The sequence below is a fragment of the Lethenteron reissneri genome, chromosome 15 (assembly GCF_015708825.2).
Source record: "Lethenteron reissneri isolate LAM-NWPU_2019-01 chromosome 15, ASM1570882v1, whole genome shotgun sequence".
Lineage (NCBI taxonomy): Eukaryota > Metazoa > Chordata > Hyperoartia > Petromyzontiformes > Petromyzontidae > Lethenteron > Lethenteron reissneri.
Window position 1 is genome coordinate 2662084 of NC_083793.1, and position 17368 is coordinate 2679451.

The 17368-nt window shown below is 43.1% G+C and overlaps 1 protein-coding gene across 3 annotated transcripts in view; it reads left to right on the forward strand.

The window, feature by feature from the left end:
• The window catches only part of LOC133342583 (metabotropic glutamate receptor 8-like), a 276081-nt gene that overhangs the window by 45430 nt on the left and 213283 nt on the right, over window positions 1-17368 (forward strand). For all 3 annotated transcript variants that reach the window (XM_061551797.1, XM_061551796.1, XM_061551798.1), the window contains one exon: window positions 1735-1951. In XM_061551797.1, the coding sequence (XP_061407781.1) occupies window positions 1735-1951 (217 nt within the window). The remainder of the gene's footprint in view (window positions 1-1734; window positions 1952-17368) is intronic.

A 17368-nucleotide genomic window follows, 5' to 3' on the forward strand; every position in this document is an offset into this window, starting at 1 on the left:
CTGAGGAAAAATAATGCCATTAGGTTGATATCTTTTGTGGTAAGTTTTTTCATCAGAAAGAAATTGTCCTTTTGGGAAGCAGTGGTGCAGTGATTAAAGCACTGCCCTCTGAACCCGGTGATACAAGTTATGTTCCACGCCTACTGCTAAGGTCGAACTCTCCAGCAGAGAGAAGTATGGTAAAACTTTGTCCATAACTAACATGTTGGGTTGCCACCTGTCCTGTTTTTCCCAGGATCTTCCTATTTTTTTATGTAGCTATCTTGTGAAAGTCTGTCAATATTCCCAGAACACTAAAAGTCTTGGATAATTTTTCATCACTTGTGTAATAACGGTATTGTAACATTATCGTCTCCACTTCATACGTCCCAGTTTTTTTGTTCCACTTCAAAGATGAAGTCCTGCATGGGCAGGCGTTCATCAGCATTGCATTGACAAAACTGCTGTAAATTATACGCACGTTGATGTATTCATTAAATTATCTTATGTCATTGTTTTTAAATGACCAGATGGGCTGGTGCTGATGTTGGATAATTTGTTCCGCGGCTTCTTGACACTCTTATGCCTCTCGCTGTGCGTTTAATACAGCGCAGCTGAGCAGTGACAGGGTGGCCCCATTCGTTATGAGAGGGAAGACTGGGGAATGAGGTCATTGCTCAGACCTAACCTTTTTGCCCAGTGCACAACTCCCAGGACAGTAAATAAAGTATAAGATGCAGGGCTTCGCTTGGCAATACATATGGTTCGGACAAAGATACGTGCAATTTACTTTTATTGCTAAGACGACCTGGTTATGAAAAACACTGTAGTGATAAGTTGACTGGGGGATGCTGTGGTAAGCGTTCCTGACTGTCATTCTGAAGGTTGCAGGGTTGTAGCCTGCTCTGGGGTCATCATCCTTCTGATGATTACATAATACATGCAACCCTCGATATACAGAACAGCGACGTTCATGATAGGATTCGAATATCGAACCCTATCTTCCCGTTGTCTTCCATTTTATAATTCGAGATGCATTCCTATGGAATAAAAAAAAAACAGACCAAAGATGGAGTAAAATCTCACTTAAGAATACATCAAACCTTTTTTAAACGTGAAGTTAATTTTCTAACTTTAAAGTTACGTGACAGAGAAATTATGTATATTGAGTTGCTGTATAAGGAGTGATGACTATCAGATCACATTGGTAGGCATGGTTGTTCCATGTCTGGACTGGATCTCCTATAGGAATGTGAAATATCGACCATTGGCTCAGTGTTATAAACAAGAGATGAGAACTGTCAAATGTTTATTTTATTTGAATGCCACTCGAACTATTTAGTTTTTACTTGGTATTATCCATATTTAGAATAGCCCAGTAGATGAGTATGAGTACGGGGAACTTTATATTTGTCCTACAGTACTTGCCATTAGAATTGGACTATTCGATTAATTAAGTACTGTAATCGATTACTCCATGGTTTATTTGTTCGATTGCTCGACTAATCCCCAGATATAGTTGGGGGAAAAAAAAGTCTTGCCCTTCTTCTTCAGACATGTGCCACTGGACGAGAGGTTTACGATGGACCTTGACCAATCGACCACGAAACAAATGTAATTGTTTGCAACGTTTCAGTTGATGACTCGGCTCAAATCGGCCCCTACCCATCGTCTAACCGTTCGCTTGTTTTTTTATCTCGCTCGTTGCGCGTGCGTGCGTGCGTGTGCGCCTGAACGCCGGGAACGTGGGAGCAGATCCCGCAGATCAGCTACGCGTCGGCGGCCCCGGAGCTGAGCGACTCGACGCGCTACGACTTCTTCTCGCGCGTCGTGCCGGCCGACACGGCCCAGGCGCGCGCGCTGCTCGACGTGGCGCGCTCCCTGCACTGGAGCTTCGTCTCGACGCTCGCCTCCGAGGGCAGCTACGGCGAGAGCTCCGCCGAAGCCTTCGTCCAAGCCGCCAAGGAGAACGGTACGCTCGCCGCCGCCGTCTGACGCTCGCTGCCGTCTGACGCTCGCGGTTCGCCACCTGACGCTTGAGCTGCCGCCGCCTTTGTCCGTGGTGGCAACCGCGACCCCGCGGTGGCGAGGCGTTAACTCCCTCGCCTGCCATAAGAGAGGTTCATAATCAACGTTTTTGGGTTTAGATCGCGTTATTTATAAATGTGTCGTAACCCTCCACCACCCGACATGGCCAATCAGTAAAAAAGTATCACGTTGACAATTCGCCATCCAGCCCGATGATGCTGGATGCAATTACCAGCGAAACATCGTACTACTCAAATTGTAAATGTTGTGGTTTCACGCTTCAACACACCGGTGAGCTAAAGCAGTGAACTATTTGTCTTTTGTCAACGTGACACTTTTTTACTGATTGGCCGTGTCGGGTGGTGGAGGGTTACGACACATTTATAAATAACGCGATCTAAACCCAAAAACGTTGATTATGAATAATATTGGTCGCGAAAGCCTACGTGTTAAATAAAAGCGGTTGTTGGGTTATATCGCGTACATATAAATGTGCCGTTAAACCCGCCACCGCCCGACAAAGCCAATTGGTGAGGTTTGTCACCTGAACCAAATGTGCCAATTCGTTACTAGTTCAGCACACCGCTGTGTTGGAGAGTAAACCCACAATATTTACAATTCGTGTACGACGTTTCGGCAGTAATTACAGTTAGCATTATCAGGTGGACAGCCAGAGTTGTGGAGAAATCCTCCTCCCTCGCCTGGATTGCAGGAGGTCGGGGGTTCAATCCCGATTCTCACGTTTGTATATTTGGAGTTCGTGTGTTCTCCGTGTGATTGCGTGGATTTTTATCTGGGTCCTCTGGGTTTTTCCTACATATTTGTTGCGGAAAGTCAACGATCACTGTCTTATAGATGCACTTGTCCCCTAATATATGCAGGTGGAATTCCAACCACAAGCTCAGGGCTAATAGTAGGAGGATGAGACCATTCCATTGAGTAGGACTTTATAACGAACTTTAGTCAAATGTAAGTGTAGATTATAAATAAAATAATAAAATGAAAATAACTAAATTAAATCGTGATTTAATTTAGTTATTTTCATTTAATTATTATTATTTTCATTTCATTTTTTATTTTTCATCTACGTGATTTTACCGAAATAACCAAAGAGTATGGATCCTTGCAGTCACGAAAACTTCAAATCTAGAATTAAATGTAAGTTTTTCAATATAGCTATTGATACTTTATCCATCTCGTCACAGGTTAAATACACCCACCAAATGAGCCTCAGCTGATTATATAGCCACTCGTTATTTCCATATATGATCAGTGTGCACCTGCTGTGTTTACATAATTTAATCACTCTGCTGTGTCTATCAAGAGGGTTAAAGTTGGGCCGTGCATCTGCTCTTCCTGTGCATTTTTGTCCTTCCTTTGAGTGAATAAAATAATTAATTCATTAATTCCATAATCAACCATGTCCTTATAATTACATGCTTCCCACCCAGCCCACATGATGATGGGACTGCAGATGATAATGATATTGATGTCACAAATAATGTTGCATGCTGTGGATGAGTTACAGATGAACCAAAAAATGGATATCGTATATTAGAATTTTTATTCTCATTTTTGGATTCATAAACGTTGAAAATCTTTAATTGCTAATTCATTCGTTTAATTAATTTCAAGACTGTAATAACAAACATTAACAAATAGATTTTTTCACGTAAGATACCACCAGTAAAAATGTAACTTTCATGTAAAACATTTTTGATAACTTAAAATTAAACTATATATATTGTTCTACCGGGTAAAAAACATTGAGAAGTGACGTGACCATAAATGATAGCTTAACCAAGTGGCTTATGACGTGGAAATTTATAGCAAGCAAATACTTCAAACACATGTTTCTAAACTTAGTACAAAATGACATAAAATATCGGAAAAAATACATCATGTGACGGCACTCATTGTGCGACAACCACAGAAGTGATGGCATGGAAGTGACATAACCTCCTCTTATGCCACATTTTTGGATCAACCTTGAACGATTTTTTCCAGACTATCCAGAATTCTGTATCTAGGTGCGAATTTCCATATGTAATATTACTCTGAAATACAAGAATACATTCCTACTACGTGCATATGTTTTTGGTTCTTAATTCCATTGAGAAAACTACCCCATATAAAGACAAATGTAAGCAATCTAGCAGAGTTATGGAAATGTGGTGCCCAAAGTAATTCGTTCATTTTAATCTTGTTTTGCGTGTCATAAATTCTGATAAATTACTCTTGCAGGTAATGGGACGTCACATTTAAGCCCGCTGTTACAACACCTCCACAATTCTTTGCGAGGATTAAATAATCACTGCCTTAGTTTGTCTTCATGTATACATATTTATTTTGCTTAATGTACAGCATAACATGTTGGTGGCAGTGGTGGCTCAGTGGTCACCACACTGCTGCTATGAACCTGGCAGCCTGAATTAATTTCTCGGTCATTGTTAGCATCCGAGCAGAGTGATATCTAAATAAGTTCTACCCTCCCTACACCAATCTGCCACTGACCAGCATGGCGAAGTATGGTCAAACATAGCATAGCATATTGAGGCCTTCAGCACTGGATTGGCAACTGGTCGTACATCACGATTATCATTGACGTGTTTTAATGATCATGGGTGCTCATTCATGTCTTTGTGAGGGTGCGAACGTGTAAGTAATGTTTACCCTAATCTTACAGCCAGTCTTCCGGAGCTATTTAGAATCACAACCACCGCATGGTGTACAAAATGTTGCTGCTGTTCTTGTTCGGAAAAAAACGTAGAATCTGTCCACGCATTGCAAACCAGGTCACATGTGCAGCAATCGAACATTATAGCGTTGCTTTGGCTGCAGAGCCACACTTAATTTACCAAACTATTAAATGATACACTTTACAAAGTGTTAATTATGCTCCGTCCCAATTAATAACACTTTTAATGAGACGCTATAATGTTACAGTATCTAGTTAATTACACTGATAATTACCATAGATGTTGGAAATATCCCTATATGGTAATTCGTATGGTGCAAAAAAGCTAAATATGCTAATTATTAATATTTCAAGAATGTATTCCACAGCTGATGTCAAATGTTAACATGCACAGCAGAGACTTCTTTGGTCCACGGTTCGTCGTGTCTCCGGGTGTCCCTGTGGACACTTATTAATACGCTCTGCCAATGCAGTCTCACGTGTGTTTTGCCCTTGATCAAGTCACCTGCAATGTACGAGATTTTGTCAGATCTCGAAAGCTAAGCAGTATTGAGCCTGGATCCTGCTTGGGTGGGTTATCGCCACACACACACACAGCTTGTCATAGCACTTTGCGAGGCTATGTGGTGGGCAGGAGAGCGCATTGCAGCAAAATCCATGGTTGTATTGTACGTCTAAGCTCCACGCCTCAGCAACCTACACTGACCAGTATGGTGAAGTATGGTCAAATAAACCCCACCACCCGCATGGTATGGGGAGGCCCTCATCCAGTACTAGACTGATAAAAAAGGCCTGTACATGCATTACATGTACATACTATAATAATATATGTATGTTACTTGTGCTGACTTGGGCCTCCTCTAGGTTTACTCAGCCTAAAATGATCACTTGACTCTATGTTGTCAGCATCGGCACTGGGGAGACAAAGGTGGCAATGTGTCTGCAGTCCAGGCTAGCTCAGCGTCGCGCGTTCCACGCCTGTCTTAATAAATGCTCAACCAACAGCGCTTCTTAACCCTGTCATGCTAAACAGGGAGCCCGTCTCTCGGCATGCGTGTAAGATATATTAGCATATGCTTGCATGTGTGTGTGTGTCTTACAGGTAACGACAGGCAGTAAATGTGCTTCTTTAGAACAAGACACAATTTAGTGCGATACACTTAGAATCCAGTGGCCCGCTACAGATTTAATATCACCCCTCACACTGCTCCGCCGACGCTGCCAGAATGCATACGCGTGAAAATCATACATTGATTGCCGTGCGATCCCCTCAAATTCCACTCCACCAGGTACACGGGGCAGTTCTCCTTCGCTGCAAACACCAAAATCGGATCCGGTCTCCCATGCACCACTGCGTCTGCGGGCCTACAATCTGCATGGCTACACTGGAGGCCACTTCCTCGGGATTTAATCATTCCGCTGGAATGCCATTGTTTATAACGGCCACCGCCGACTGAGCATCAGGGTCCCGGCTGTTTAACGGCGTGACCTTGCGATTGAGGCGCTCGCACGCGGGCTCGTTTTTGGGTCCCTTTGGGGAAGATTTGTGGCCGCGCGCGTAATTGCAAGTCGTAAGCAGACGAGGATTTACGAAAGTCGGATTACGTTTAGCGACAGCGGCGACGTTGCCCGCCGGTTATTGCGCCGCGCGAGCCAAGGCAAAGTGTCCGGGACGCGAGAGAAGGCGACGTTCAATATTTGATGCGATGGCAGGGAGTTGCTCGGTGGAGGCGGCTGCGGCCCCTTCGTTTGAGCTCTGCCGGTTCGTGGCCCAATTAAGAAGCCCTCTGGCATTGTGCGATGGCCACAGTGTGTGTGTGTGTGTGTGCACCCTGTTCTTCAGTGGGTGCAGTGAGCTCGTTATTTAATCTGAGCGGAGACGTTCAGGTTCCGACGACAATGTCGGCGCCAGCCGTGCGATTGGACAGCGGCGGTGGAGCCACCCGCTTCCTTGCCGGGATCTCGAGTATGGGACGAGGCTTCATTGTGTGAACAGGCACAATGGGGCTTAACGCGCACAAATCAGAGGATTCAACACGGACTGTGTTAGACGGAGGCCAAAGTGTCAGGCAAAGTACTTCCAGAAATGAACTTTCTAAAGAAAAGACCTTTGTCCAAAATGTTGGTGTATTTTTATATATTGTAAAGCAGCGTTAAGGTTGATGGTGGTGAATTGTTCTTCTTAAATTTCATTTGTGCTTCTATACCTACGGGAACTTTTTTGCCAGTATCAAAAAACGATTCTCATGTTTTTGCTTCTCTACCGATGCCAATAAATTACCTTAACGTACGTTATCTTGATAATTGTTTTTTTACCCTTCTATCTGGCAACAAAACTGACACACTTTTTTACAAGGAGTCATGTTTGCATACACCACAATACCTGCAGTCATAATGCAAACAAAAAACATAACTCTGATAATGTATGCACTGTCCTTGAAGTTGATTGGTCTACACCCGAGACAGCTTTCCTTAGAGCCTAGAAGGGTAAATTTTTTTATCATATTTTTTACTGGCAAATGAGGTTCCAATGGTATACGTTATCTTGTTTATGAGTGCTTAATGAGTATGCATTAAGCACACCCGCATTATTAACCAGGGCAGCCTCTGGGCTCAAACCGCGAACCCCGACAACAAGTGACAAATCTGCGAGCACTCGGCCACGTCACTGCAACTGTAGTTGTTGCAACTGTAGTTTTTGCAACTGTAGTTGTTGCAACTGTAGTTGTTGCAACTGTAGTTGTTGCAACTGTAGTTGTTGCAACTGTAGTTGCAGTGACGTGGCCAACCTGCAACCTCAGTTCTTCAACAGGGGTTGTTTCATCCATTGCTACAGAGCAACTGAATAGAAGGAAATTTGCTGCCGAGGGATTGGAACTGATGAGCTCATAATTGGATATGGATCATGATTGAATCTGACATGATCAGGTCCCATCAGATTTCCACTGTGCAGTGATTCGTGATTAAGTAATACTTTGAACCAATCTCTGGTCTTATTATCCACACCCCCACACCATATTCTGCTTAAATTGAAGTACTGTACGTTGTTGCTGCATTCTTATTAAAGCACTTGCTTTTAGAACACACAGACCTGATCTGGAGCTTCATGTTTCCTAAAGTCACATGTCAAAGCCCAAATGAGTAAAGGAACAGCTCTCATCATCACCGGAAGTCAATGGTGCCTAGGCTGGAGCTTTTTCAAAGCCAGCCTCAGCCTGGTTTTCATTTAATCTCACCGGCACTCAGGCTAATCCCAAAAGTGCCTTCTCATCACTCGTTATGCTATAAACTCCTCTTAGATTCCCTACGCGCATCGTAACAGTGAAGGCTGACTCCGCTCTAACTGCCCGATTCCCACTTATTTTTTGCCTGTTCCCATATGTGTGTATATTACATGTTTTTAAAACAGTGGCAATCCGAGGAATAGTCTGCCCCCCCCCCCCCCCCCACCACTGAAATGTGAAATTTCCATGAAACTAGATCACGGTGATAAATGCCACCCCACTGCTTGTTTGAGCGGTGAAACACTTTAACTTGACTTGATTACATTTTTCGGGCATAATATCGTCGCTTGATATATTCATTGAGGTGTGCCAAGTGTACTCAAATAATTCAGAGTAACCTTTCAATCCACAGCTAGATTTGATGATTTTGAACATTGTGGGCCATACTTCGTCATGGTGAGAATGGGGCACACCTCCAGAACCAGTTCAAATATCACTCAGCACCGACGTTAGCTCTGGCGAGGAATTGAACTCACGTTATTGGGTTCGTAGTGCAGCACACTAATTAATAAGTCCACAGCGTCACCCACCAAATGTATAATAGATACATTATGTGGTTATGTTATAGATGTATTGCTAAGTTTCATATTGATGTTTAATTGTACCATAACACTGGTACAGCATGACCTGCTCAAATTAACGATGCTATGAAATCTGTAATGTCCCTTTTAAACACATTTACGGTTTGTATAAAGTGAGTTTTACAAAGGGTGAAGTTTCACTTCAACTGCTTACCACCTGCAATCTTTCACGTAATTGACAGGCATGCCAATCACTTGTATTCACAGTCGCAGTCGATGCATCATAACGATGATAACAATATATATCTCTCTGAAGATATTCAAGCTGAGGGGTGAGCTTTCCAGTGTGGCATACAGGAAATACAAAGTACCTCACATCAGAATCATAAAATGTATACTGGAGGAATCTAATGAGCTATAAAGCTCTTTTTCACAGATGTCCAATCGGGGCAGGTCAGAACGTTACAACAACAAACAATATAAACAAATTATAGGAGTCCAAATTATGGGAAAGTTAAACACATAACTTACAAAAAATATATATAAGCCCATTGAGTTATTAGCTTCTTTATGAGAAGTGACCTGGCCACAAATGATAGCACCAACATTATTTAAATAATCTACCTATGTCAACTGTTCAGCCTCGTGTAATCAGCCGGTGCCGATGTTATACATTTTAATGTCAATTCTGGTCGACCGACAGAACCACCAAGGCTACGACTGGGATCCCCTCCTGACCTATACCACTCAGACGACTAGCACCACTTGCAATCCCATCCTCCTGTTCGCGTTTTCCATTCAAAGGAGTGGAAACATTGGCTTGGAAATCACTCAAGGAAGAATCGCGCCTCGTGCAGGAATCGTCTGGGATGGAATCGTAGCAATTCAAAGTTATTCCTGACACGAACCGTCCATACTCAACTGCACGTGCACATTCGGCTGGATTTTATAATTGGAATACATAAATTCATCCATAATGGAGTAATCAGGAGCCGCGTACCTGTAAATAATTGAGAATATTCATGTATAGTGCATTGCGTGTGTCCTTGAACTGCCCAGTTATTCTGAAGCCCTGTCATGCTCTTTGCCACTGTGCCATGTGTCACACAAATCCAATCACGCTCATCAAACTCAACACATTTCAAGTGTGTGGCGAGGGGGGGGGGTCACCTAAATCAGCATTCCCATGGTTTATCTGAACACCTATTGACTTGGCTCCCCATCCCCCTAATTGATTATTGACTGCTGCAGCCATTAAGCCACAAAGCCACAAGCGCCACACATTCAAAATACTTACAAATGCAATTTGTAATGCATCCAAGAGGGGACGGTGCGTTGTGAATGCAGTCTCTGTTATCTTAATCCCGTCTTAAGTTACGCGGTGACCATACCTCTCCTTTACAACAACCGGTCCAATTTGATTTTAGCGTTGCATTCGATGTTTCATAAATGTCTCATAATTGCATGCCGCATGCAATTATGAGACATGGTGTTTCCTTGGAAACACCGGAAGCTTTGGAGGTCATCGATAATGTGGTGAAGACTGATATGTGACAGTTGTTTTCGTTGAACACATAAAACGCATACTTTGATTCAAGGAGCATCAGCCATACGAGCACCGAAGTTTGTACTTTTTATTATTTTATTCTAAAGTGAATAGCGATAAGGCATTGACCGGTGTTTGATTGGGTACCATTGTCGCTTCACAAATGCTTGCTAACCACATCCTAAGCAGGAATTGCTGGTCAATATTCCATCTTTGACTCTGTTGTCTCTCTCCCTCCTTCATTGCTTTCTAGCACCATGGGGTCCTACCAGATAGTAATGATAGCAGCACTTGCAGAGTCAAAATAGAGGACTCCCTTATCGCTGAACAGGAAGCTATGATGCCATCAATATGGAGCAGATGCTTTTACAGCTTTTAAATTGAATATGTGTAACTCCATTAGCGCACAAATGGGTAGGAAGGTTTTTCGCCAAAAGATTTGTCCATAATTCACGATCCCCTTGAGGGATGATTATTAAAATTCTGCTGCTGTGAAAGTCCTCTTCTCATCTCTGTTGGGAAATCGTTCGTTCTGTCCAGGGGATGTACTGCTAGACTTGGAATAAAATAATGAATGCGCCGTGCTATCGTAATCAAATTCAATTGAGAGCTATTGGCGATTAGCCTCTGGAAATCTCACTGTGAAAGTCTACAGCTCTTGAAAGGTGCAGTTGTCAGCATAGTTTGTTGAACCGCTTCGCATCTGTGACACTTTAAACCCCCTTTGTAATGCGTACCTATGTGCAGACGTCTGTGTGTCAATTGTAATACCATCACAAGATGTTGTGCTTTCTGAAAATCGTTTTAATAATTTAACTTAATTTGATTACCAAAAAAAACATCGAATGCTAAGAGGGTCCTGCTTTGGGATGTTTCTTTAGCTATTTGTATTATTATTTTAGTTTTGCAAATGAGGATGAGTTGGCGTGCAGATGAATTCCATGCATACGAGTGACAAAATACCCATATTGTGGGAACCTACATGCTATACTGCAGAGGAGTGTCTCAGATACACTCGATTTGATACTTCTCTCATGGCATGATCCACAAACTCAGCCTCTGAGTTGCTGGATATCATGCGTGCACAACCACGCACAACTAACCCCAGCTGATGACATCTGGATTTAAAGCTTTCGTGACCGCAGGGATTCATCTTCTTGGTTCTTTCGGTAAAGTCACGTAGAAGGGAAGTAATAAAATAATTTTAAAAAATCAAACATAATAATTCTCACGACGTTTTGGGCTACAACGCAAGACGGCTGCTTGCGTTGTAGCCGAAACGTCGTGAGAATTATTATGTTTTATTATTTTTTTATTATTTTATTACTTCCCTTCTACGTGACTTTACCGAAAGAACCAAGAAGATGATGACATTTGGTTAAAGTAACAATTGTAGCACATGTTTAGTATTTAAGACGCGTAAGGCAGTGTAACAGTTCATATGAAGTGGATGTTTTCAGAGGTGGCTGGGTGGCTCAGAGGTCAGAGGTCAGAGCGCTGAGCTGGTACTGCTGAGGTCGTGGGTTCGACTGGGTTCTCAAACACATCGAATTGACGGTCTCAGCCTGGTCACCAGTGACTGCACAAAAAAGCAAATGCATACAATTAACTTCTGCACTTAACCAGACGATGTTCCCACTGTGAGAAAATACAACATCAGCGTCAGTGCCATGCGACAAACATTACTCTTGTACGGCAGAGCCGGTGGGAATGAGCTGCCCCCTACTCAGTAAACTAATCAGCTAGTTTAGTGATGTCTGCTTCCGTGCACTATCCTTCTGACACGAAGGGTCGCAGTGCTCTGTGAGAGTTCTGGATGGGTACTCCGTCTCGTGACATGACGCCAATGGCACGATTGGGATAAGGCAGGGGACCGATGACAACCGATCTAAACTAAGAAATGGAACTATTCTGAGCCAGAGCTAATGCAAGCGAGGAGCTAACGCATGCTTATACGTGATGCACAGTTATTCTGAGAGCTCATACGAGTACTCGCGTAATAAAGTTCCCAACACCTGCTGTGTGTACTGCTCTTTGGGCATTATTTATTACTCTTGATTCAGGATTATTTTAACGGTACTGCACTTAGACACCTACAAGAACACACACTGATAAACACACAAAAATCAATGACAAACTCGAGGGAACTTTGCAGACAGTCTGGTTAACTCCAACTGTGATACAGTTTTTCTCGCAGGCAAAAGGCAGCTTGCAATAAAAAAACGATTCAATACCCATTGATTCAAATTGTAATAGTAGTGGCAGAAATAAATAAAACAGGACAACAGTTATGCAGAGTGTTTTACAGCTTGTAATGAAATGCATCATTTATCTCGATAAGCATAATCAACCTGCTCTGAGTCCTACTGGAAGACAGCACTCCCAGCTTATAGACGTTGATGTATTTCTTCCTTGGCAATCCGTTTTTATTCGGCTGTCAATTAAGTCTGCTGCATGTTAATGTTTGCCGTTTTAACAGGTACAATAAATCCTCTCTTCCGCGTTATTGCTGCTCAATTGTACCGTGTTGTGGCGCAAAGCTCGGCGCGGAGTTACGATGCCGTTTCATCAAACATCACCGATACAAATTAAAGCTTTGGCGAGTAAATATTAGCGCCTCGCGCCGTCTTGCAAGGGTAGCATTGTTGAGTGGGGAATCTTTCCGAGGCGTTAAGCTGTCTTGTTTTTTTATCGTATCATCATCGTGATGGATGATCACTGGATGATGACTGGACAGCTGTGGAAAAAAAAGAGCTTCATAGCTCATCGGATTCCTCCAGTCTAAATTTATGATGCTGATGATCGTCATCGTATTCATCATTTTATCCACCGCTTGGATGAGCGTCTACCCATTCCATCGAGATCTTTCACAATCTTGCGTTGATAGAATAAATCTCGCTCCTGCACCCGAGCCGTTGGCTTTGTTTCCTCCCATGTGCTGCAACTCTGTCGTTAGTCTCGACCACCGGCCAACATTGAAGACAACGATCCCCCTGTATCACTTTAACAGACTGCTGGGGCAAGTGCTGTTATGAGCACCTATGAAGACCGGCACGCCACACGAGGGGGTGGGTGGCCAGCACCATGCCCGGCCGCCTTTGTCTCCCTAGTTGCGATGTTTTTACGCACCGCACCGGGTACTCATTTTGAGGCTGAGTCGACATAGGGAAGGCCAAGGAGCGGTTCAGATAATTGTCACTGGTGCTACCGGCCATCATCCCGTACATACATGCCCAAGCCCCCCTAGCTTTATATACTTGTATAAACTACATACAATATTTGATAAGTGACACTTATGTATACAAATAATGAATGATAAGAGGAAGATAACGCAAAATGTATTACGCGTGAATATTTCACGAATGGGGACACACGCACGGGAATAAGTAGTACTAATCACATACCTGCATTTCCCATAAATATGCTAAATTCCTCTTGATATGCATATTCTTTTGTCAAGGCGCCCTTTTCCCCCCCTTCCAACCCAGCTTATATATATGCTCCAAGCACGTGTGCTGTTTCATTCAGACGCTGTCGCCTCGACAGACCTGGTTTTCACCTGAGGACGGCTGCTTGCGTTGTGGCCGAAACGTCGTGAGAATTGTTTTATTATGTTTTATTATTTTTATTATTTATTACTTCCCTTCTACGTGACTTTACCGAAAGAACCAAGAAGAAGAAGAAGATGGGGACACGCTGTTCGATCGAGAACTCGGAGGTGCAGATCCACCGCTCGTCGTCGGCCCAATGAACCTGGATGGTGCTCGGTGTGTAATGTTGCACGTGCGAGGGAGCTACACACGTGTCGAATATCTTGTAATATTGTCCAAAAAGGATGTAATTTAACCCAATATGGATAAGTTGAAGCCTTAACGTCTTTCTAATGGACCCATTAGTTATCCGTTCTTGAAGTCATTCTTTCTTGTTTTTTTCACTTAGGGCAATGAAAGTTTGAATTGGATTTTTAGGACTTAAACAGTTGTGGAATGAATCTGCGCGGGTAGATTAATGTATCGGGAGAAACCTAAAGTGCCATGAACGCCTTTATATTTTTTTTGTTATGGTACGTCGTGAATATATTGCTGCTCAAATGCTGATGTGGTGCAATGGGTAGGAGACCGGACTTGCAATCCAGAATTCATTCGCGGCTCGGCAGCATAAACAATGGTAAAGGGTTTCTTAAACCCTGGCCCAACCTCCCTGTCCCCTCTGTCCACCCGGCAGTATGAATGAGTACTCCGCAAAGCCAGTCGATTGGCAGGTCGCGTGCGGTGGTTAAAGTGTGGGTTACTCTCACCTCTTCAAAGACGTCTGGCCAACGTGGAAAAGTAGGCCAAGTTGCCCTTTAGAGGGGATCTCGAGTGCTAGCCCCGAGTGGAGGCCCTTCCGGCCAGCAACGGAGTGAGAAATTTTGAATAATAATTCGCACTCAGCATTGTTAACAGCATTTAAAATAACTTATGTATAATAAGCCTGAAATGAACAGAGAAAATACATTCTCATTAATGTACCGGCAGCACTGCTTAATATTGATTAGAGAGATGTGTCTGTGTCGTCAAGGCAGTCGTTTTCAGAATACTTTATATGTGTAACTTATTTTTAAAAAAATACCTCTAAAATTATACTCATCAATGATAGTGTTCATTAATTAGTGACGTCATCCATCCTCAGAACCAGTGCTGTAATTTTCAGCAATCCCTTGCATGTATAAATACCATAATTCCACCGATTTCAGAATCATAATCTTATTTTATACCAGAGAACTCCCATGAGCTGTGATGCTCTTTTTCACAGATGTCCAGTAGGGGCGGGTCAGCAAGTTACATCAACATCAACAACAACAAAATACAATAAAGGATACCGGAGGAAGATAGAGAAAAGTTCAGCAAGTCACTAAAAATAAATATAATTAAATCGTGTAAGTACAAATTGAACAAGTACATCAATTCCTGAAGATTTGTCAAGACCAAGTGCATGCTTAGTGCTACAAATGTGGTCAATCGCACGTGGAAATGCGTGCTTCTTGTATTGCATTGTCAGTGCCATTGCATCCAGTTTTACTGGGGCAAGAGGGGTTTCTTTGTCCTTTCACTTAGCGGCACGTACTGGTGCATTGCACACAGCAGTGTGCACCAGGGTCATGTCCATGTTGTGTCTGTCATCAGTGAGTGACCGCAGATTATTGCCTTCCTTCTTCAATCACTGACATTGTGTTCACCAACATCCTAACTTCTCCTGAATGGTTCGACAAACCACGTTAAATCAAACTCTGCCTGTAATTAATAAAGTTCTGACTCAGCTGCTGCTCTGGCTAATGGAATGAAATGTGGTGGTGGTGGTGGTGGTAGTGGTGGAGCTGATGGTTGTGGTGGTTGTAAATTTCTTGCCAGGTTGTAGGAGGAATATCCCATTGTTCATGCCTCATGACCCAAACGATGACCGTTCATGCATAGGAACCATTTACACGTTTCCGGGGCTCACGGCTTGAATCAATGATGTGGGATCTTTCTTTCTTCGCCGTGCGAACATAGCCCGGGGAATTGCTAATGCATCACAAGCCAAGCGTGCTGGCACATGCATATAACGTCATGACCTGGAGGCAGGCCTGGTGGATAATGTGTAGATGGAGCGATTAAGTGTGAGAAATGCCCACCTGCAAGACAGTGAGATGGCAGTGAGATGGCAGTACAGCAACTAGGTTTCTGAGATACTTGTGGAAGGATTGGCTCTTCTCCCTTGAAACGCATGTATTTTCCGCGGGAACTCCAGTTGCTTCAAATATTAATATAAATCAATCAAGTAAAAATCAGGAATAGAGCAAACATTTCATGCGGGACACATGCAAGCGATCCCTTGAGACTGAGTAGAGCTTTTCATATAAATGACCAATTGTCCCTTACAGCCCCGCAATCCCACAAACCATCTCACTTCTGCGCGGCAGCTGATCTCATCTCTCCATGACCGTTGTGGTCATTCTCCCGGGCAGATTCCCGACTTTGGCTGCCATTCCTTCGCCAGTTTCTCCCATCGGCTGTTATCCCTCCTCGCAATGTGTCCTGTTACATTTCTTACTTGTTAATACGACGTTTCTGATTCGTAGCAGGCCATAACTATTGACTGAAAAATGCATATCTTTTATTTTGATTATCAATTATAGGTGCCTGTGATCGCAGGCTTTGTAGATGTGCAGGCGTTATCACCTCTGCACATCCACGCTGCGTCGGGTTTTCCCTCCTCGGGATGATGGAGGGTAGGTTTGTGAGATGTCAGTCGTAGTTATGTGCATCGCGGTCAAAGTAGCCGCATGGTCATAAGGTCCTTGATTGCGACCGCCATTGCAGGGCAGGGAAATTGAGGTGAGGACGGGGGGAGAGAAGGGGTTTCGGGAGGAGCAGGGTTCACACGGGGTTCAAGTAGATGGGTTGCTGCAGAAGCCAGGAGCCCGTAAAAATGACAGCAATAAGATTTCTGTCCGTGTGAGGCAGAAGGATCTGACAGAAGGAATATGCACGAAACAGCCACACAACCCCCACCTCCAAAAATAGAGGGGGTGGGAGGAGGGAGAGGAAAAACACCCAGGTCTTATTTTATTATCTGTTACTTCCTTATTAATGGAGATGTGTCTGCGATTGGTAAATGGTTTTAACATCTACGCCTGCGAGATTCCAAAAGTGTGACTGGAACACCACGTTTAGAAGCATGCGTTTAGATTGTTGGCCTGAATCGGTCATAATTGCCATTAAAATGTATTACATAGGCACCGGCTGATTCCTGGAGGCTGACCAGTCTCATAGGTAGATTATTTACATTATTTTTGCTGCTATAAATGTCCACACGATAAGCCACTTTATTGAGCTATTATTTGTGGCAGATTACTTCAAAAAAATGACCAATAGCTCAGTGGGCTTTACCTGTAAACATAAACATAGTTTAGTTTTATGTTATTTGTTTATGTTTAGTGATTGCCTTTCCTATACTTTGCACTCCTGTAGTTGCATTTTTGTATTTTTGTTATTGCAACTTATTGACCTGCGCCTAATGGGCACCTGTGAAAAGGATCTTCATAAGCTCATCGGATATCTCCAGGATAAATAAAGACTCCGATTCTGAAATTCACCTTAAGTGTTCAATTACACGTGCGATTATTGTTTAGTTGCCTCTGTTTGCATCCCAGTAACATTTGAGTTGGTTTGTCGCGGCTCTATTATCTATTGTGATGGATGGAACACAATGCACCTCATATGAAAACACTAGACTTGTGGTTATTTTCATTGAACATTTTTTCTTTATCAGAACAACATTCTCTTCCTTA